General features: G+C 60.2%; 4 protein-coding genes across 10 annotated transcripts in view; 2 read left to right on the top strand and 2 right to left on the bottom strand.

Annotated features, from left to right (window-relative positions):
* The window catches only part of MAD1L1 (mitotic arrest deficient 1 like 1), a 149,600-nt gene extending 139,698 nt beyond the window's left edge, over positions 1-9,902 (bottom strand). For 3 of the 4 annotated variants that reach the window (XM_059699422.1, XM_059699425.1, XM_059699424.1), the window contains exons 1-4: positions 9,786-9,902; positions 7,195-7,356; positions 3,448-3,588; positions 1,132-1,311 (exon numbers count right to left, since the gene is read on the bottom strand). In XM_059699422.1, the coding sequence (XP_059555405.1) occupies positions 1,132-1,311; positions 3,448-3,588; positions 7,195-7,344 (471 nt within the window). In that variant the 5' untranslated portion in view covers positions 7,345-7,356; positions 9,786-9,902. The remainder of the gene's footprint in view (positions 1-1,131; positions 1,312-3,447; positions 3,589-7,194; positions 7,357-9,785) is intronic. The other variant, XM_059699423.1, reaches the window with a different exon arrangement.
* On the top strand, positions 8,951-11,432 carry LOC132236181 (collagen alpha-1(I) chain-like). Its single transcript, XM_059699556.1, has 4 exons — positions 8,951-8,991; positions 9,081-9,287; positions 9,486-10,580; positions 10,847-11,432. The coding sequence occupies exons 1-3, from the start codon at positions 8,951-8,953 to the stop codon at positions 10,567-10,569; spliced, it is 1,332 nt and encodes a 443-aa protein (XP_059555539.1). The 3' UTR covers positions 10,570-10,580; positions 10,847-11,432.
* A 126-nt stretch (positions 11,433-11,558) lies between these two features.
* Positions 11,559-16,409, bottom strand: MRM2 (mitochondrial rRNA methyltransferase 2). 4 transcript variants are annotated; one of them, XM_059699433.1, is made up of 3 exons: positions 16,361-16,409; positions 14,062-14,351; positions 11,559-12,156 (listed from the first exon to the last, which is right to left on the bottom strand). In XM_059699433.1, exons 1-3 carry the CDS (start codon positions 16,366-16,368, stop codon positions 11,714-11,716), a joined length of 741 nt encoding a protein of 246 aa, XP_059555416.1. In that variant the 5' UTR covers positions 16,369-16,409; the 3' UTR covers positions 11,559-11,713. The 4 variants fall into 4 exon arrangements, with proteins under 4 accessions (XP_059555416.1, XP_059555413.1, XP_059555414.1 ...); XM_059699430.1 differs by lacking the exon at positions 16,361-16,409 and adding an exon at positions 16,067-16,347; XM_059699431.1 differs by lacking the exon at positions 16,361-16,409 and adding an exon at positions 16,096-16,207.
* Positions 16,410-17,255: 846 nt separating this feature from the next.
* Positions 17,256-20,394, top strand: NUDT1 (nudix hydrolase 1). The gene is made up of 3 exons (XM_059699434.1): positions 17,256-17,439; positions 19,752-19,897; positions 20,085-20,394. Exons 1-3 carry the CDS (start codon positions 17,288-17,290, stop codon positions 20,255-20,257), a joined length of 471 nt encoding a protein of 156 aa, XP_059555417.1. The 5' UTR covers positions 17,256-17,287; the 3' UTR covers positions 20,258-20,394.
* The last annotated feature ends 173 nt before the right edge of the window (positions 20,395-20,567 follow it).

Below are 20,567 nucleotides of genomic sequence, written 5' to 3'. Positions count from 1 at the left end.
CGTCCAACTGGCCACGCCCTTTCCCACGCTGGGCCCCCTGTGGCACCCACTTCGCACCTTCTGTGGTAGGGTCTCCCCCTCTTGCCCTTCCCTGAAGCGTGTTCAGGACTTGTGTCCCCGGAGACCCCCACACCTGCCTCCAGACCCAGCAGGAGGGGGAGGAAGAGCACAGGTAAGCACAGCAAGGGCGGAGGAGATCCTTCCTGAGGCAGAGCCCTGCCCTCTCCTGCCAACATCCGTGTCAGAAGACACATGTACAAATACCCTAACATGTTCTCCAGTGTCGGCAGGGCAAGAATAGCCCGGGCCTGCTTCCCAAGCTGCCACATGCTCCATGCCACCGCCCTGCCTCCCTTCCCTCCCCCCCGCGTTTCTTCTCCCTCCTCACAGCCTGTGGTCCTGAGCAGCACAGCGAAGGGACCGGAAAGGTCAGAAGAGTCCAATTTCGACCAGCATCAACGTTTGGGCTGTTTCTAAAATGGAGACAGCCTTCACTTGATAGAGACGAAAGGACACTACAGTTCATTGACGCTCTGGTTTCAAAGGTGCTCTCAGATGCCAACAGATACGCATGCTGACACACACACACGCTCACACAAGCACACACTGACACACACACGAGCACACACACACACAAGCACACACTGACACACATATGCTGACACACACACACACACTGACAATCAAAGAAATGCAAATCCAGAGGCAACTACCTACACCTTCTGGGGGAAAAGGAAACATCCACAAGAATTTCCAGAAAACCGCACCCCATGCCAGGTGAGACCCAGCGGAACTAGAACCCCCACCCGCTGTCAGCGCAGGGCCCACAGCGACTGGGCCCTCTAACCCTCTGCGAGGAATGACTCCAATGAAATAGTCAAGGGCAGCAAAAAGTGGCAGCACGAAGCTCTCTGCTACACATGGTCGTGTACAGGGTGTGTGTATGAAAAACCAAAGCTCTGAAAACGACAAGAAACAGTTCCCCAACCATTAACAATCGTGATTACAGAGACTAAAAGGTGTTCAACTGAGTCTCTGAAAACCACAGAACGGAAAATCGGTAGCTCTGCTCTGACGACGATGGAAAGAACTACAGGCGCAGAACTAAAAGCACGAAACGCGCGCCCGCACCTCGCTGGCCTCGGCCAGGCCGTCCTCCTTCTCCCGCAGCCTCTTGTTGGCGGCGTCCAGGCTCTGCTTGCACTGCCGGCTGTGCTCCAGCTGCTCCTTCATCTTCTCCTCCGCCTCCGCCTCGCGGTCCTGGAGCTGCCGAATCCGGGTCAGGAGCTCCTGGTTGCGGTCCACCTCACGCTGCCAGAGGGAGGACCTGGTCAGCACGGTCAGGGCAGGGCGGCCCCACCAGGCCTCCCTCAGGCCAGGCCCCCGGCCCAGAGAAGACCCAGCAGGAGCCCGGAAAAAGCTGCGTCAGGGCTCTGGCCCAGGGACCCCCGGGCTCTCAGATGTATCACCCAGTGTCAGGGTCCAGGAGACCATCTGCAGGGGGAGGTGAGGGTGAAACCCACGCTCAGACTGGACCTGGGAAAGAAGCCCCCGGCTCTGGCAGCCCCAGCAGCTTTCACTGACTGCACACAGGCGACCGTTACAACCGCTGGCATGAGCCCGGGCGGGACAGGTGGCCTGCAGGCAGGAGCAGCTGGCCCGGGCCCCCGCTACCACCAGGACCTTATCTCCCACCCACCTGCAGAGCCACCCTGTACTCGGCCCTCAGGGCAGCATGGCGTGTGCTGGTGAGGAGGGCGTGGAACTAAGACCCCTCCCCCTGATGATCCCTGGGGTCGTAAAGGCTGACCCGGCCACGGAGGTGGTTCCTTTCAGCCTAAGAAGCCGTGGGACCAGAAAGTGGGACCAGAGTGCTGGGGCCAAGCCTGGTTCCATGGAGCCAGACCCTGTGGCCTCGGACCTCTGGCCAGAAAGCTGAGCTGCAGAAGCTCCTCCAAAGACCGCCAGGCACTCCAGGGCTGCCTTACGAGGAGGCCCTGCATCAAAGGCACCGTCCACGCACGCGCAGCAGCGAGGTGCTCCGGCTGCACCCACAGGCAGGTGCGGCATCTCCACTCGGCGGCCACTCCTGGCGCACATGGGCAGGTCCCCAGACACCAGCATCTCACCATCCAATAGCTATTTCCAGGTGGGAGCGCTGAGATTCCCACCCACCTGTCCCCACCGCCTCCCCCCACTGCCAATGACAGTCCTGAAAAACCACTGCAGATGCCCAAGACTCAAAGGAGCAATTTAAAGGCCCTGCCTCAGCGGCCCGGGGTCACCTGCGGCCGGAAGGAAGGCCTCTGGGGGCCGTGTTCAGTGCGGCCCCAGGACTAAGCTCAGGCGGCCCTGCCCTTGGATTTCCCCGAGAAAGGCGTCTGGTGACCCTGCAGCCACCCCTCACTTGGCAAAGGGTTGCCAAGCACCTTTAAGGCACCACAGCTGGTTCTGGACACTGGGGGTCCAGGGCAGTCAGGACAGGCCCTGTCCTCACGGGACTCAGGGCCCAGAGAAACTCCAGCAGCCCACATCCCAGTCCGCTGAGAGCCAGGCAGTGCCACCACGCCCGCAGTGCCCACAGTCCATGCCCTGTGCCACCTCCCTACCCGTAAGGGCACTCCAATACTGTAAGAGTCCCACCGCCTCTCCCTCCTGCTTCCCACCGGTTCCCCAGGCTGGTCCCTCCTAGGACAACCCACAACATCACATCCCACCCACAGAGAAGCACCACCCGGAGCAGCACCTGGGCCAATGCCAAGGCCGAGGCTGAGGTGCCCCAGCCACAGGCCACACCTCTGGGCTACTGAGCCCACGCAGCACACCACAGCCAGGACCTGTCCACCGGGTCAAACATGCCCAGTCACAGCACACCCTCACAGGCCCCAGCCGTTTAGAGGGACAAGGAGGGCGTATGTGCCCTGTGTGCAAGCACCGGACAGACATCCACCCTCAGGAGGCCCAGAGCCAGATGTGCTGCCTGGATCTTCGCGGTGTCTCCACTCCTCACAGCGCTTCCCAAAACCCTGCCAAGAGCTGTGATCCCAGCCGAGGAAGCACTGGGTGAGGGAGTGTGCTTTGCCAGCCTGCCATGGGTGAGCCAGGCAACAGGCAACAGCCCCGAGATTGGGGCTCCCTGCTCTGAGGCCCTATAACCATTTAAGCAAGACCCAGCCTGGGCTCGAGACCCCTACGCAACCTGGTGACTTTCTGAGCCTCTGACCCCACACCACCGGGTATTTCTGCCGGATCCTCACCCCAGTCCTTCCAGAGGGAGGGGAGCCTGGAGGCCCACGGGGAGGACTGCCTGCAGCACCGGCACCTGCGCAGCCTCCGCGAGGAGGGGAGCACAGGTGATACCAGGGCCTCAGAAGGCAGCGCACCTGGGCTCCCGGCCCGTGTGGCTCTCGTTTCTCACGGTCTCAGGAGCCGGCCACCTGCACTCACCTCATAGCTCCGGGCGCTGGTGCTGGCCGCTCGCTCCAGCTCCACGCGAGCTCTCTTGTGACTCAGCTGCATCTGCATCTTCTCCCGCTCCACCTGGATGATGTGCGACTTGGCCCGGATCTGCTCCGCCCGCTCTTCCAGCTGGCCAGGCCACGCAAAGGAAGGAGAGTCCTCAGGAGCCGCCGCGCCAACAGGCGAGTGGCTCATTCAACACTCGCTCCTGGGGCACCGGCTCCCAACACGGCCCACACCCAGCCCCGAGGAAGAAGGAAGAAGCTGGCTCCCGAGTTGGGCGACGGGCAAAGATGACAGAGGTGAAGAGGAGGGTATGTTTAAGATGACAGTGTGTGGGCTCGTTTTAAAAAAGAGGGCAGCCCGGCCAGTGTGGCTCAGTGGCTGAGCATCGACCTATGGACTAGGAGGTCACAGTTCGATTCCCGGTCAGGGCATATGCCCGGGTTGCAGGCTCACTCCAGGAGGCATCCAATCAATGATTCTCTCTCATCACTGATGTTTCCATTTATCTCTTTTTCTCCCTTCCTCTCTGAAATCAATAAAAATTATTTTTTTAAATGGGTTTTTAAAAAAAGAGGGTATATTAAGAAAAGGGTCTCCCGCCGAAACCGGTTTGGCTCAGTGGATAGAGCGTCGGCCTGCGGACTGAAAGGTCCCAGGTTCGATTCCGGTCAAGGGCATGTACCTGGGTTGCGGGCATATCCCCAATAGGAGGTGTGCAGGAGGCAGCTGATCGATGTTTCTCTCTCATCAATGTTTCTAACCCTCTATCTCTCTCCCTTCCTCTCTGTAAAAAATCAATAAAATCTATTTTAAAAAAAAAGAAAAAGGGTCTTCCGTTGCTGTGTAACAAGTTACCAAACTAGCTGTGTAAACACCAGTAACGTGAGTATCAGTCCAGCCGGTCAGAAGGCCAGGCACACAGCTGACCACGCAGTCAGTAGGGCTGTGTGCTCATCTGGACTCAGGACCCTCTCCCACACGCACGTGGCTGTGGGACTGGGGACCGTTTCCTCGCTGCCTTCACCATGGGCTGCTGTGGCTCTGGAAGGCCACCCACAGTTCCTGCCCCACGGCCTCGCCAGCTCCACAGCCACGCAGGGAGTCTCCCACGTGTGGCTCCCTCTCCTGCTCCGCACCTGAGCTCTGGTCTCATCCCTCCACCACACTGTAAAGGCTCACCGAGGTTCTCTGACTTGGGATCGTAATTATACTTTCAAATCTCGTTGCCACAACCCCCAGTCAGTGTTGGATTAAATGGGTCCATCAAGGACCACCTTAGGAGTCTGCCCCCCACAGACGGCAGGTAAACAGAGGTGAGTTCCAGCCTTGAAGAAACTCAGAAGACACACCAAATGGTTTCAAAGAATCACCGACTCTAAGGGTCTCTTCTCCAGGTGGGCTAGCACCTGAGCACTGCACAATGGCCTGCGATCCAGCACACAGCACCCTGGACACTCAACAGCCATGCCGAGTCTTGGGTGCACCCCAGAAACACCAAATCAGAATCGTCCCCTCACACGCACTCTCAGGGGCTCACCTGCACATTAGAATTTGAGAAGCTCTGGGCTAGAGCAAGTGGTTCTTATTTCAGCCAGGGACACCTGACAAGGTCCAGAGGCATTGCCGACGTCTCAGAGGAGGTGGTAATGTGTGTGCTCCTGGCACCCAGTGCGCAGAGGCCAGAGATGATTATCCACAGGAAAGTCAGTGCACAGGACAGTCCAGCAAAACAGAAACTATCCAGCCCAAAAAGTCAGAGCCACGGGTGAGATCCGCCCAGAGAAAGGGAATTCCCGCCCCCTCGCCCTCCGCACTGGGGGGGCCCCGGTCCACACTTCCTTCTCCCTCTGCTGTTTCTCTCACTGCACTGCCCACCTGCTGGCATATGGAGGTTCCTAACTCTACCCTCCATCAAACACGCTGGCCTCCCCAGCCTCACTGTGTCTGCAGGTGGCCCAGCACACAGGGGCCAGGCGTCCCAGGGACACGGGTTCCATGGGCCTCATCTTCCTGGAATGTTGACTGCATTGGAAGGAAAGTAACTGAAACATTAATTTTGAGGATGAGAGAGGGAAACGGAAACACCGATGATGACAGTCATGGATTGGCTGCCTCCTGTACGCCCCGCACCGGGGATGGAGCCAGCAATCCGGGCAAGTGCCCTGACGGCGAATGAACTGTGACCTCCCAGTTCTAGGTCAATGCTCAACCACTGAACCACACCAGCCAGCTGGAACATTTTTATAACATTTTACACAAACACTGTGTAGCAGAGCAAACTGTGAACACTTTCAATTGGAAACAGGAAACTTATTCGAAGGAGGGAGGAGGGGCCTGGTGGGCAGGAAATACAGACCTACAGCTGGGGAGGCGGCTGGGAGAGAGAGGAACACTGAGGGAAGCCCTGCGACGGGCCAGGGTACCAGGCAGGTGCTGCCGCATCTCTAACCAGCTCACTCTGGCTGTCACTCACTCACTGACCCTCCCAGCGCTAACTGAGTGGGAACTGGGGGCCTCCAAGATTCTAGATTTATGGTCCTGACAAGCCAAACATTCCCAGTCATGTGCATCAATAAAATCATTACTTTTTCCAACCAGTGGGCAAGGATCACAGTATAACCTATTGCCACTGTTATTTCATTAAAAAGTGTTTAAACACAAGAAAACTAATCTCAAAATAAATAAGAGTCCTTGCCAAAAAATGGGAGTGAGCAACTCAGTCCACTACTAACAACAGAAAGTAATTCAGTTCCTCAGCAAATGAACGCACCTGAGCCTCCTGGGCTCCCAGGACACTATCACCCACGGCCCCAGCAGCACCCACGGCCGAACAGCCCCAGCCACGCGAGGGCCCACGGGAGAGGAGGGACGCACAGCCGGTGGGAGCGCGGGCCTGGGCAAGCCTGTGCGGCCCCCGTGGTTCTGCGCCCCCTGGGACGGACCCCCAAGTCCTTAGAAGCTGACGTCCTTCAGGAGGCCTGACCCCTTTACAGCTGTCTACAGGGAGCAATGCCGAGAACTCGGAACAGAGCAAATAACACTATAATCAGAGTAAAACTGTCAAAATCACCCCGTAGCAGCCGGGAGCCAAGATCTGCAAACGCTCCCGCAGCCTGAGGCCATCACACCCCAAGCCTCACTCACTCCCCTGCTGTCCCGCCAGGCCAGCCACGGGCCTGTCACCGCACGGCCACCCTTCCCAGGCGTCCACCTTCGAGGGAGCCAGGCCGTGTGGGCTTTCCAATCCCCGTCACTAGGGCCTGTGAGCGCATTACCGTGAGCACACGCTGAGCACCAGGCCCGCTCTGCGCGGCTGACACGTCAGGCTGTTAACCAGGACGGGTCGGGGCCAGACCCTGCTTCCCTCCCGCTTTCTCCCCCAAACTCCAAACACCCACGTTAGAGACCCGGGTGACGGCCAGCTGGCCTCTAGGCTGAGGAGACACTGACCTGCCGCAGCTACAGGAAGTGCCCGCTTAAGGTCAGCAGTGGCCATGGGTCCTACGACGTTCAGCAGAACGACGTGTAAGGAAACCAACTTCACCACAGGCCCACAGGCAGCAGGCACACAAGAGCCACGTCCCTATGGCATCGCACCCACAGACACAGCCGCACGCGAGGCCGCGGCATGAGGACGACCCAGCCTATCTAAGGGCCGTGTTTTCCGTCAGAGACCCCGATCCCCCGCAGGGCACTCACCTGAGCGGCACCTATGGACAGGACACTCACCTGCATGCTCTGCTGGTACTGCATCTGCAGGGACCCTGGGGCGGAGGCCGAAGCATCCAGGCCCGCTCCTCCGTCCACGCGCTGGGAGATGAAGTTGTTCAAGGACCTCAGGGAGGACAGGACCGTGGTGTTTTCCCCCAGGTCCTCCATGGCCACGCCTCTCTGAGGAAGACAAGGGAGGGGTCACGGGAGCCTTCCCACGTAACTTCGTTCCCACGGCTGCCCGCCCCGCGGTGCCCGCCCCGGCTTGCCCTCTCAGAGCCCGTCAGGCAGGCCAGGGCCCACAGCCCCATTCTCCAGGGTCACCTGGGAGCCCAACTGCTGATCTGCCAGAGAAGAAAGAGGCACAGAAAGCCGACATGCCCCCAAGCCACGGAACGTCAGGGACGACCTTGCAGCAGCGGGACAGACAGACAGCTGGGGGGTGGGGGGTGGGGGGTGGGGGGCGGGTGCAGCAGGCAGGTGGTACCTCCCACAGCCACACTCACTGAGAGCCCAGTTTCTGGGAATCACAAAACACACAGTAATGCTGACTTGTTAACAATCCTACATAATAAAACCCTAATATGCAAATTGTCCCCTTGGGAGTTCAACAGACCAGAGTTCAACCGCTCGCTATCATGTGCGCTGACCACCAGGGGGCAGCACGGAACGAAGGAAGACCCCAGCTCGCAGCCAGCAACTGGCAGCCAGGGGAAGGAGGGGCCCCAGCTGGCCCTGATCGCCAGCCAGGCCCAGGGACCCTACCCATGCACGCATTTCGTACACCGGGCCTCGAGTCTGTAATAATGAAAGCATAATATGCTCACTAGACCAGCCGTCCTTCCAGATAAAGCCGGCTGCGAGGGAAGCCCGGGTCCCGGGCGCCTGCCGGCGGGCAGAGGGAAGCCGGTGCCGACACCCGGAGGAAGGCAGGCCTACTCCTGCATGAATTTCTTGCAGCTGGGCTCTAGTGACTAATAAATTACTACTATTTTCAACCAAGTAAATACCAAAAAGAAAGGTATTTGACATTGACTGGGCACCCAGACTCCTCGAGCCTCAGTCTCCTCATCCGTAAACTGACGTCATGAACCCTCCTTGCCAAGCCGTGGTGAGGATGACAGTGTCCACCAGTCGTCAAGCGGCAGAGGGACAACCGCTGCCCAACAGTCTGACCCTCGTGCTGCTCGGAACGGCCCTGAGGCCTCGCAGGAAGGGGCGACGGAGACTGCGCCGGGGCCTGCCTGGCCTGCAGGTCCGCTGCTCGGCACAGAGGCTGAGGACGAGCAGCAGCCAAGCACCCGCATCCCCAAACCTGGGCTTCTGGCCTCACACCAGCCGGGCCGCCGGCCCAGCCAGCAAGCGAGGGAGCGAGGGGCTGTTCCCAGCAGAAGCGTGATGTCCACAGGCGAGAAGTGTTTCCCCTTAGGAAAGCTGGCTCGGGGGCTTCCCCGCCCACCACCCCATCCCACCCCGAAACAAACAAACAAACAAGCCATCCAGTGAGGAATCTTACTTGGACGCGGAATGTCCCACTAACTAGGACCTGGGCCTCCAGCAGGCAGAGCCCTGTCTTCCCAGGCCGCCATTCCCACCCCGCACAGGCCTGTCCTCCCCGCCTCTCGCCTCTCGCCTCTCGCCAGACTGCACGTGGAAAGTGGCCCCGCGCTCGCCCTGCCCTGAGCCTCGCAGATGCAGGCCGGCGGGCGGGCGGGAGGCAGCAGGGCTAACCCTTGCATTTGCGGAGGAGGCCAGGCCGTTCCTTCCATCCGCGATGGGAAATTTAGCCACTACCTCCTCTCCAGATGCCGTCCTGTAAGGACTGAAGCGTGTGCTGCTCTAGGGATGAAAAGAACACACACGCTTTCACTGCCTGCGACCAGGCCGCTCCGCACGCCCCGAAGGCCGTGGCTCAACTCCGTCCCCTTCATCCAAGCCGACCGCCCGACGGACACTGCGGTCAGTGGCCTGAGCTGGGCGCCCACACCCCCTGCTCTCGGCGGCCCCTCTGGTCCTGGGCGGCAGGATGACTTCTGGAACCTACGCGACTGCAGGACGCCCACCGCCCGCCCGCCCGCCACGGGCTCTGCTGCTGCTGTGAACGCACCCAGGTGTGGACGCGGCTCCCGCAGGTGCCCTGGGCCCGCCCTGCCAGGGCTCCACCGAGAGGGCCCACTCCTCCCCCCGGTCCCGGCGCGGCCCTCGGCCCTCGGCCCTGGCCTGTCCAGCTGCTCCTTCTCCCAGGAGACGCCCTGGGGGACCCGCAGGGGGCGCTGAGGGCAGCTGGGGCTGGACTGGCCCCGGCTCAGATGGACAGCAGGAGCGGAGGCGGTGGTAGGCAGACCTGGCTGCAGGGGAGCCGGGGCACAGAGCGGGGAGCAGGTACGAGGAGACGGGGAGCCGAATGGAGGAGCAGGGACGGAAGGACAGAGCCGGGAGCGGGGCCGAGGGGCGCCGAGTCCGAGCCCGCGGGCCGGAGAAGCACGGAGGGGGCGGCGCCCAGCCTCGGCCTCAGCGGGCAGCCCCGCCCCGCCCCCGGGCCGCCCGGCTGCACAACCCGCGCCACGGCCCCCCGGCCCCCGCCCAGCCCGGCCGGGCCCCGCACCCACCTCACCAGCCCGGTCCGCTCCTACCGCGGTCGGCGCTCAGATCTCCCTCCTCGGCGCCTGCGCTCTCGCGAGATCTGCGGCTGAGCTCTCGCGAGATCCGGCGGGGCCGGCCGGAAGCTGCCGGGCTGCGCGGAGGCTGGTCCTGGGGCTCCGCGCGAGCTCCTACCCCCGCTCCCCGCGGGGCCGTCGGGGCGCCCCCGCCCCACTCAAGACGGGCTTCGGCCGGGCGCTGCCTCGCACCGTGTTGTGTGGCATCGCCCGCACCGCAGGGCCGGACCTGTGCGCGCTCCGCTGCTCCGACCCCGGCCGCCCCGGTACTTCCCTGACCCCCCGCGACCCCCCTCTCCTCGGGCCCGGGGGGAGGAGGGTGCCAGGCCGCTATACCGTCCTCCTGGCGCCGTCCTCCAGGCCTCAGCCAGCGCCCCGCGTGACCGCAACCGGGTCTGTCCGGGAGCGTGATTCCTCCCCCGGCGCCGCCCGCCGCTGCCCCCGGCGCGGGTGTGGACTGAGTGCCCTTCTTCCAGAGGGTGAGACATGGGGCCCCAAAACGAAGGGACCGGAGGGGGAGCGCATGATGGAAGCAGCACGAGGGCTCCCGGACTTAACCTGCGACGCCAGCAATGGCATGAGAACCGGAATTCCCCTGCAGCCCACTCCAGGCAGCTGGACTCAGGCACGGACCCGGGAGCCCTGGGCCCCACTCATCGCTGCTGCCGTCAGTAACTGCTGGGGGACGAGCACACCCCCAGGAAGTGGCTTTGAAGAAACCAGGAACCGGTTTTAAAAAGCAAACTTGCCGAAACCGGTTTGGCTCAGTGGATAGAGCGTTGGCCTGCGGACTGAAAGGTCCCAGGTTCGATTCCGGTCAAGGGCATGTACCTTGGTTGAGGGCACATCCCCAGTGGGAGATGTGCAGGAGGCAGCTGGTCGATGTTTCTCTCTCATCAATGTTTCTAACTCTCTATCTCTCTCCCTTCCTCTCTGTAAAAAATCAATAAAATATATTTAAAAAAGAAAGAAACGGAAAAACTATTATTCTTTAAAAAAAAAAAAGCAAACTTAAGCCCTGGCTGGTGTGGCTCAGTGGATACAGCATCAGCCTGCGGACTGAAGGGTCCCAGGTTCGATTCCAGTCAAGGGCACATGCCCGGGGTGTGGACTCGATCCCCAGTGGGGGGCGTGCAGGAGGCAGCCAATCCATGATTCTCATCATGGATGTTTCTTTCTCTCCCTCTCCTTCCTCTCTGACATCAATAAAAAAATATATTTTTTAAAAAGAAAGCAAACTTAAAAGCATGGAAATCCCTTCAGGCAATTCAACCTGCCTGTTTATAAAGCGGCATCAATGCCCTGGAAGGAAAAGGGAAATCACACGCATGCTGCCTGCTTTGGCAATGACCTTTACTGTCCAGGGAGCCCGGAGTATTACAGCCGTCTTTCCAGCAAAACCCAAAGCACACCCGCCCATGCAGTTCACACCAGTGTCTCCCCTAACTGCCTGGGGACATCGCTGCTTGAGGCATCTCCGGATCATTCACCAGAAGGAATTTGGTCCCCAGACGGGAATTTCAGATTTTCCTACATGACACTGTAGAGCCAAAATTTCGGCTGGAAACCTGTGCTGTCCAGAGCAGAGGCAGAACCTGTTCTCTGTAGCTGCCTCAGCCTGTAAGACTCCGGCTCGGCCTCTGTTTGTCCTTCCCTCCCCAGCCTGTCGGCTCCTCCTTTCATCTTTGTCCCTCTCTCAGGATAACTTCCTCTTCACAAATCACATGACAGACCGTTTTTTATCATGGCCACTGAATACAGTTCTGTCCTCTTCGGTTTAGAAAGATCCCCACTTGTCCTGCCCGCTGCCTCCCGGTCAAGCCCGGGCCGCCCAGCCCCGCAGAGTGCAGTGACCAGGCCCGGCAAGGGCGGGCGGGAGCTCAGGCCCCCCCAGGCCCCCGGGCTCTGCGGTACTGTGTGGCCAAGAGGTACACCTCTGAGGACTCCTTCCTGCTGGCCTCCGGCTTCAGGGTCCTCACGCTCTGGAATTCCTCCGTCAGTCTCTTCTGTAACCGGTGGCTTTGACTTCCAGCCCAGGTTTTACAGAGAAATGTGCCCCCGGGACACAGCAGGTCTGGAGCCATGTCCAGAAGCGACCAGCACAGGCCAATGAGCCTGTCGTGGTCCAGGTCCCGGATGCCTGTGGCGTTGGGGGCCATGTCACTCAGAACCACATCTGCTCTCCCGCCAGGAAGCAGCTCTTGGACTCTCTGCAGGGTCCGTGGGTCCGTCACGTCAGCGGGGCACACGAAAGTCGCTCCTCCCAGGGGGGCGATGTGAAGAAGATCGACCCCGAGCACAAAGCCCACGGGACTGCTGGGATCTAAGGAAGAAACTGGGAATTAGTTACTTACACCGATTCTTCCCACAAAAGCACATGCCGCAAATCGTGAAATGGGACCAAGGAAAAGAGCTAATGTGCAGGCAGGCGGACACGGGCCGTTTCCCACTCTCCACATCCTGCAGGTGCACACGTGGGGGAGTGGGGGTGCTTCCCGCCACATCTGAGAAAACCGGCCCAGAGAGGCCAGTGCTGTCCGAGTGGAAGGCAGACCTGGGGCCATACCCCGGACGCGTCTCCAGCTCTGATGTCATTTCATTTCATCCCGGAGACTGCTCACCCGGTGAGCGAAGATAGAAACTGTTACACTAGCATGTAAAGTGCCCCTGGGTTAAACCAACAAGTCTGTCTGTAGCTTCAGCCAAATTCTTTCCGTTAAAAAGAAGCTGAGATATGGGGGAAAGGGCAGATGTAGAATAAGGGCCAAAAGTGGTCCCTGCCCACATCCGACTTGCTGCAGCGGCTGGCCGGCTCGGTGCTTTCCCCGAGCATCGCGTTGCCCCCGCAGGAGTGTCCACCGAGGCAAATCGCTTTGGGTGCAGTTGGGCAACTTCCGGGAGGAAGAGAAAGCAAGCTGCTCGCCCACGGACCCTGCAGAGTCCAAGAGCTGCTTCCACTTCTCCCCACGCCCACCGTGGCCTCCTGCTCCTCCACAGCCCGTCGGGGACAGGAACCACTGCAGTGGCGCCAGGGACGTTTCTCACCCAAGTTCAGTCACTCGGTCAACAAGCATGGGAACTAAAAACAATGTTTTTATGCCAATTCTCAAGCCCCACGGCGCCCCACCCCGCCATGTGGCGGGGCTGCTGAATGAACCAGGCAGGCCCAATGCTCTACCTTCTGCGGGTCACTCCACTCCTCTACCTCAGTTTTCTCGTGAGGAAAATGGGCACAAATGCCCCCACTCCAAGGAAGCTGGGAGAGATGTCTGTGAACTGTCACAAATGTCATACAACGCCAGCACACGCAGGACCCTCAGACTCTACGGCTGGGAATGCAGACGGCAAGAAGGCTCACTGCAGCACAAAGACCTGATGCTAAGGTGCGGGGACAGTCCCCCAGGACCTGTTCAAAAGGATGATGTTGTTTTCTAAGTTGTATGGGTGTTGGTTTACCTGTTTATTAATCAGGGGAACCTTTTTCATATTTTAAAAAAAAAAAAACACCTTTGACAGCCCAGGCTGGTGTGGCTCAGTTGGTAAGAGCGCCATCCCATACCTGGAAAGGCTGCAGGTTCGATTCCCAGTCAGGGTTCATACCTATGTTGTGGGTTCGAACCCCGGTTGGGGTAAGTGCAGAAGAAGGCAGCCAATCGATATTCTCTCTCCTATCCATGTCTCTCACCCCCCCCCCCATCCCTCCTCCAATCTCCTCTCTCTAAAACCAATAAGCATAACCCTGGGTGAGGATAAAAAATAAAAAAAAACCTTTGACAAAACCTGAAAATATGAAAGATAAAATCCTCGGGTTGAGCCTGAGTTGAGAGTGCGGAGCCCCAGCTGTGCGAGCGGAGCAGCCCCAGCGGGACCTCGGGGATCCCAAGGGCTTCAGCAGCAGGACCGGAACCGGGTGCGGTCAGAGACAGCACTGCCATCCAGCGGAAAAGGCCCGGTAAGGCGCTTCGGCAGCAGGCGGGCTGCGGTGGAAGTGCATTCCGGAAAGCACGTGGGTACAGCGTTGCGTGTGCAAAAGAAGAACTCTGAAGGGATGCACACCACACACACGAGCGGGTGATCGAGTCGATTCTAATCACTGCACCTTTCATTCTGAACATGTCGGTGTCCCGTCGTTACCATTATTACTACCAAACAACCACCTTCAGAAAGTGCCCCACCGCTCTGTCCTCGGGCCTCTGGCTCACGCTGGCCTCCGAGCTGCGAGACCCACCTGTGCCGGCAGCGTTGACTCTCTGCACCGCCACCTGGCTCCACGCCCCCGGGGCCGCCCCGCAGTCCAACACCCGGAGGCCGGGCCGCAGGATCCGGTGCCGCCTGTCCACCTCCAGGAGCTTGAAGGCGCTCCGACACCGGTAACTCTCCACCTTCGCCGCCTTCACGAATGGGTCCTTCAGGTGCCGCGTCAGCCACAGGTGCTCGGCGCCCGTGCGGGCCTTGCAGTGCCTCGCCGCCGTGTGGAGCCCGTGGCGCTGCAGGGACGCACACGCCAGCCTGCAGCACCTGGCGAGGGACAGGGCAGCCGGTTGGCCTCCCGTATCCACTAGCCCCAAGCTTGGTGGGCCCGGGGCAAGCCGTGCCGTCTCAGACAGGCAGCACGGGGGCCACGAGGGGAGGCAATGTGCCAAAGCCAGTCAGAAAGCAGGTTCAGGTGCTGAGCTGTGACCCCCCACAATTTATACTGAAGTCCCAACCCCTAGCACCTCAAAATGGACTGGTCTTTAAAGAGGTAATTGAGCTAAAATGAGGTCAGAGGGGTGGGCCCGAATCCCATAGGACATGTGTCCGTATGAGTTAGGACACCCAGGCAGGCGGACAACCACGTGGGGACTCGGGAAGGAGCCGGCCGCCCACACGGAGACAGGCTCAGAAGAAACCAGCCTGCTGACACCTTGATTCTGGACCGCTCCTCGGCCAGCACATCAGAAGGAATTTCGGTTGTTAAAGCCGCCTGCTCTGCGGGCCTCGCTACGGCAGCCTGAGCACTGGCACAGCAGGCAGCTCCCTGTGGTCAGGTGTTCTTCGCCCTGGCGGGGAGCTCAGTTGTTAGAACATCGTCCCGATGTGCCCAAGGTGCGGGTTCGATCCCCAGTCATGGCACATACAACAACCAGCCAATGAATGCATAAGTAGGTGGAATCAATGTGTCCCCCCCCCCCTCTCTCTCTCTCTCTCTCTCTATTTCTCAAATCAATCAATCAATAAGTATTTTCCTCTCCTGAAGTTTTCTCCGTAAGGAAAACTCAGACTTCAGTGACAGCACCTTTGTATCAACCCAGATCCTCCCAGTCCTGGTTAGTGGCACTGACACAGCGAAAGGAGCATTCCTTCCCGCCTGGTACAGCTGTTCGCTAGATGGTGAGACGGGGAGACAGCCCCAGAAGGACGCGCCTTGCCTGGCTACCTGGTTCCTGGTGAGATAGTTCGGTGGCCAGAGATCCTGACCTTCACGTTTCTTTTTTTTTTTATTTTAATGTATTTTTATTGACTTCAGAGAGGGAGAAACATCAATGAGAATCATCAATGGGCTGCCTCCTGCATGCCCCCTACTGGGGATCAAGCCTGTAACCCGGGCATGTGCCCTGACCTGGAATGGAAAGGTGACCTCCTGGTTCATAGGTCAATGCTCAACCACCGAGCCACGCCTGACCAGCACATTTCTTAACGAAACTGAATCAACTGGTGTGAATAGTTTAAGGGCAAGCTCCAAGTCTCTTTGGAAAAGTTAGGTTTTAACAGTTTAGCAACTGCCCAGAGTCTTCATTTAACTCTCAAACCTACAAAATAGGTTCTGTACTTTTATTATGTTTTTATTACATTTTTCTGATGATGGAAAAAAAAAAGCTATCATTACACACACACACACACCCGCTCCAGGCCAAAGCCTGTTCAACCAAGGCATGTTCACATGATCTGAAGACAATAACTCAGGAATCACGGCCTTCAAGTGCCATAGCCTCGGGGGAGAGGGCAGATGGCCCTGGTGCCAGAACCAACCCCGAGGAGGAGGCGGGGAGCTGGAGTTACACAAACAATCCCCCTGATCTGGGCAGCGGGCCTCTGACCTCCTCCGTCCACCGTCCATTGTCCACCGTCCACCCTCCACATCCACATCCACATCCCGGATTCGGCCAATCAGCCCTTCCTTTCTCAGCAGCCACAGCCTGGAGGCCTGGGTGCTCTTCACCAGCTTCACCTCCACCTGCGGGCCCCCCCACCTGCCCCTCCTCTTCCTAAAACCCGGTACCGCTCTCTGCCCGCCCGTCGCTCCTCGGAGCCTCGCCGACTGTTTGCTTCGCGTCCGCAGCCCCCCATCTCCGGGCGGACCGAGTCCGGGCCAGGACGGAGGCGGAGCTGGTGTCCGTCCGGACGAGGACACCCGTGCGGGCCCCGGCCACTCCCGCCTCCTGCGCGCATGCAGCAGGCGCCGCATAAGTGCCGCGGAGCGCAGACCGCAGGTGCCCTGCCGCCCGCCGCCCTCCTCGGCACCCCGCGCGCCCGCCACTGCTCACCCTGCCATGGGCGCCGATCCGCTCCCGCCGCCGGAAGTGCTGGCTCCGCTTCCGCTCGAGGCCACGCCCCCGGAAGCAGCGCGCGGGCCTGAAATCGCGCGGAACCCCGGGCAGGTGAGCTGGGGAGCAGGGACCAGGGAACCCCGGGCAGGTGAGCTGGGGAGCAGGGACCAGGGAACCCCGGGCAGGTGAGCTGGGGAGCAGGGACCAGGGAACCCCGGGCAGGTGAGCTGGGGAGCAGGGACCAGGTGAGCGGGGGCCAGTGCACCCGGCAGAGGGGGACGGACAGCCTGGGGCAAACTGATGTTTATCTTGGTGCCAGTGGGCGAGCGGGCAGGACTGCCCTCCTGCTTTTTTAAAAATATTTTTATTGCTTTCAGAGAGGAAGGAAGGGGGAGAGATAGAAACATCAATGGTGAGAGAATCATGGATCGGCTGCCTCCTGCAGGCCCCACAGTGGGGATGGAGCCCGCAACCTTTGCACGTGCCCTGACCGGGAATCGAACCCTGGCCTCGGTTGACAGGTGGATACTCAGCCACTGAGCACTCCGGTTGGACTTGCCCTCCGTGTGTAGAGGAGCACGTGCTAAAGCCGGGCCTGGGTTAAGGGCGGGGGCCTGGGTTAAAGGGCGGGGCCTGTGCCAGGGAGGGGCCTGTGCCAGGGAGGGGCCTGCGCCGAGGGCGGGGAAGGGAGGGTGTGTCCCTCCCGCTCCTGCTGCCTCAGGGTCTGAAGGCCGGCCTCCAGCCAGCCCAGACCGTTTGCTATGGACCGTGCAGAGCTGGGAGGTCACCAGCAGGCTTTCCCTTCCTTCCAGAGCACATTTCTGCCCCACCTGCCCCTGCCCCCGCAGCACACCTGCTTCCGTCCACACCCCCGCGCCCAAGTCAAGCCAACCCGCCCGCCCTCCTCCTAGGACCCCCGGGACCATGAGCGCCTCCAGGCTCTACACCTTGGTGCTGGTGCTGCAGCCTCAGCGAGTGCTCCTGGGCATGAAGAAGCGGGGCTTCGGGGCCGGCCGCTGGAATGGCTTCGGGGGCAAAGTTCACGAAGGAGAGACCATCGAGGACGGGGCCAAGAGGTGAGGGAGGCGCGGGCCTGACCGCAGGCCCAGCTTCGGCAGGGGATGCAGATTCCAGCCGTAGAGCCAGACCCCTGGTTTCACCCTTTTGAGCTGTGTGACCTGGAGCAGGTGCTTAACCCTTGAGCCTCAGTGTCTTCATCTGCAAAATGGGAGCAACAACAGGCCCTGGCCAGTGTGGCTCAGTTGGTGGAGTGTCGTCCCGTGCACGGCAAGGTTGCCAGTTCCATTCCCCGTCAGGGCACGTGCGCAGGTCCCAGGTTCTGTCCCCCGAGGGGTGGTACTGGAGGTACCAGTCGATGTTTCTCTCTCTCCCTCCCCCTCCCTTCCTCTCTAATATCAATAAAAACATTTAATAAAAATGTTTAAAGATAACAGTACCTACCTACCCCTTAGGATGGTTGTGAAGACTGGGGCTGCACATAACTGAGTACCGTTAGCTGCTTCGGGGGCGGGGTGGTTTTTGGGACTCAGTTGGGAAGCTGTTGTGCTGGGGGCCGCTCTGGTAGGTGGGCTGACACCTCACTGAGGTGTTAATTATCCGCTGTCCCTGCTGTCGGTCACCCCAGGCGCGGTAGCTTTGCCGGGAGGGGGGTACGGCGTTTCTCACACTGCCCTGAACCGGGGAAGGCTCACCAGTGAGTCAGGATGTTGACTCAGGAGGTGAAGGTTTCAAAGACGAGATCCGCCAGCTGCTGCCGAGAGGAGAGGCGGTGGCCGTGAGCTCCTGCGTCTGATTCTCTTGCAGCATCTCAGCGGATAAATTACGGCTGAAATAGCCTCCAGAGGTCAGGGTGATCCGCGGGATGAGGCTCTTAACCCAATGTGTCTGCGTCCTCGGTAGGGGCAGAGAAAGTAACTGTCATGCTGCGAAGGCCGCCTGGAGATGAAGCTAAAGAACCTTCACCGACAAGGACAAAGGGCAGGCATAACGAGAACGTTTTTATAGAAACAGATAAATACAGGGCCATGGGGGAGGGGGACCGCTAAACGGAGGCTCAGACTCCCCGTGCCAGGGCTGCAGTGGCAGCCGAGTCCCCAGCACAGATCCAGGCCCTGGCCTGCCGGGTGATGGGCCGCCCAGCCATGGAGCCGCGCTGCACAGCTTGGGGGGGGGGGGTCAGCCATGCGGTATACCCGCACTCGGGGCTCAGGGCTCAGGCCAGGGGCTTCGGATGAGCAGGTGGAAACTGTTCCTCTGTTAACAGCAGTGGAAAAACCGGTTGAAGTCCTTGAGGCCGAGCCGCTCTGCTGCGTGTAAAGTGGGTACACGGTGTGACGTTTGCACCTCCTTGCCGGGTGTGGGGGTGCGAGGCTCCTTCTGGGTGAGGGGTCCCGGGCTGCCTGCCAGAGTGTCTGCCATCAGGTGCAACTGGAAACATTTTAAAACGGGCGCCTGCCCTGGCGTGGCCGGGCCACCCTGGCTGTGCTGGTGCCGGACTGACCTTACCTCCTCTGAGCAGCAGCTCTGAGAACAGGCCGGAGGGGGGAGCGAAGAGACAGGTCCAAAGCTCGACGCCTGGAGGGTGAAGGGTCTCCTTGCTGGACCAGAGTTAAAGCAGCGGGGCCTGCCTGCAGTGGGACCCTGTGCCCAGCGTGGGGGGGGCGGAGAGAGGGGATGATTGGAGGGTGAAGGGTCTTCTTGCTGGACCAGAGTTAAAACAGCGGGGCCTGCCTGCAGTGGGACCCTGTGCCCAGCGTGGGGGGGGGGGGGGCGGAGAGAGGGGGATGATTGTTCTGGCGGAAAGGCTTCAGTTCAGGACCCAGGTTCCCGCGAGCTGCAGCCGCGGGGAAGCAGGAGCCGTGGACGGGTGGGGGTTCCCAGCTCTACCACCCTCTTCCCGTGAGAGCCAAGCAGCTGGCAGGCAGGCCTGGGCAGCCACAAGGTCCACAGCGAGTCTGCACCCAAACCAGTGGCCCGTCACTGCCCTGCCCCCCACCCCTCATGAGGACGCATTTCCCTTCTGTGTACAAATACTCTGGCCCTGGCTGGTTTGGCTCAGTGGGTAGAGCATCTGCCTGCAGACTTCAGTGTCCCGAGTTTGATTCTGGTCAGAGCACATGCCTGGGTTGTGGGCGCGATCCCCAGTGAGGGGCATGCAGGAGGCAGCTGATTAGTGATTCTCATCATTGATGTTTCTCTCTCTCCCTCTCCCTTCCTCTGAAATCAATAAGAATATGTATTTTTTTTAAGAATTTAAATATTTAAAAAATTAATTTAAAAAAAACCTCTGTCGCTCTTCGTCCTCCGGCACCATGCTGGGGGCTCTGAGGACGGCACCGGCTCCAGCTGTGGCCTCCCCGCCCCGCAGGGAGCTGCAGGAGGAGTGTGGGGTGACCGTGGACGCGCTGCACAAGGTGGGCCACATCACGTTTGAGTTCGTGGGGGAGCCCGAGCTGATGGACGTGCACATCTTCTGCACGGACAGCGTGCAGGGGACGCCCACGGAGAGCGAGGGTGAGTCCACGCCACCCGGGCAGCCCTGCCCTCCCGGGAGGCAGGCCCCAGGGCACCAGCAGCCCGACCCCGTCCTACTCTGCAACCACAGCCTGAGAACCCGGTGGAGGTGCTCCTGGCGGCACTGCTCGCGGGCTCCTCGGGCCGGTTCAGTCCGGGCTGGAATCCGTGCTCTCTCTACCCACAGAGATGCGGCCTCAGTGGTTCCCCCTGGACCAGATCCCCTTCGCCCACATGTGGCCGGATGACAGCTACTGGTTTCCCCTCCTGCTCCAGAAGAAGAAGTTCCAGGGCTACTTCAAGTTCCAGGGCCAGGACACCATCCTGGACTACAAGCTGCGCGAGGTGGACACGGCCTAGCGGCAGGACCACGCGCGCCCCTCCGGCCGCACAGTCACAGCCGCACTGCACGTGGGCCCACCCGGCGAACCACGCCTGGGTTTTGTGTTTGGAACATGAGTGGATGGGAAGGAAAATAAATGTCTTTCACGTTCTCAGTTCTCGCCAGGCCTGTGCTCGGGAGCCAGCAGGCACGCTTGGCCGTGACGGCACCAGTGGGCAGACAGCAGGGAGACAAGGCCGCGGGCGAAGGGGGCAGCTTCTGGGACCGCTGGGGGGGGGGGGGGGCACTGATTGGCTTGGTGCCGCGGCTCTCGTCGGGATTGTGGAG

Source organism: Myotis daubentonii, chromosome 5 (assembly GCF_963259705.1).
Source record: "Myotis daubentonii chromosome 5, mMyoDau2.1, whole genome shotgun sequence".
In the NCBI taxonomy this organism is placed as follows: Eukaryota; Metazoa; Chordata; class Mammalia; order Chiroptera; family Vespertilionidae; genus Myotis; species Myotis daubentonii.
Note: the sequence above shows the minus strand (reverse complement) of the source record. Positions and strands in the feature narration are given on the sequence as shown.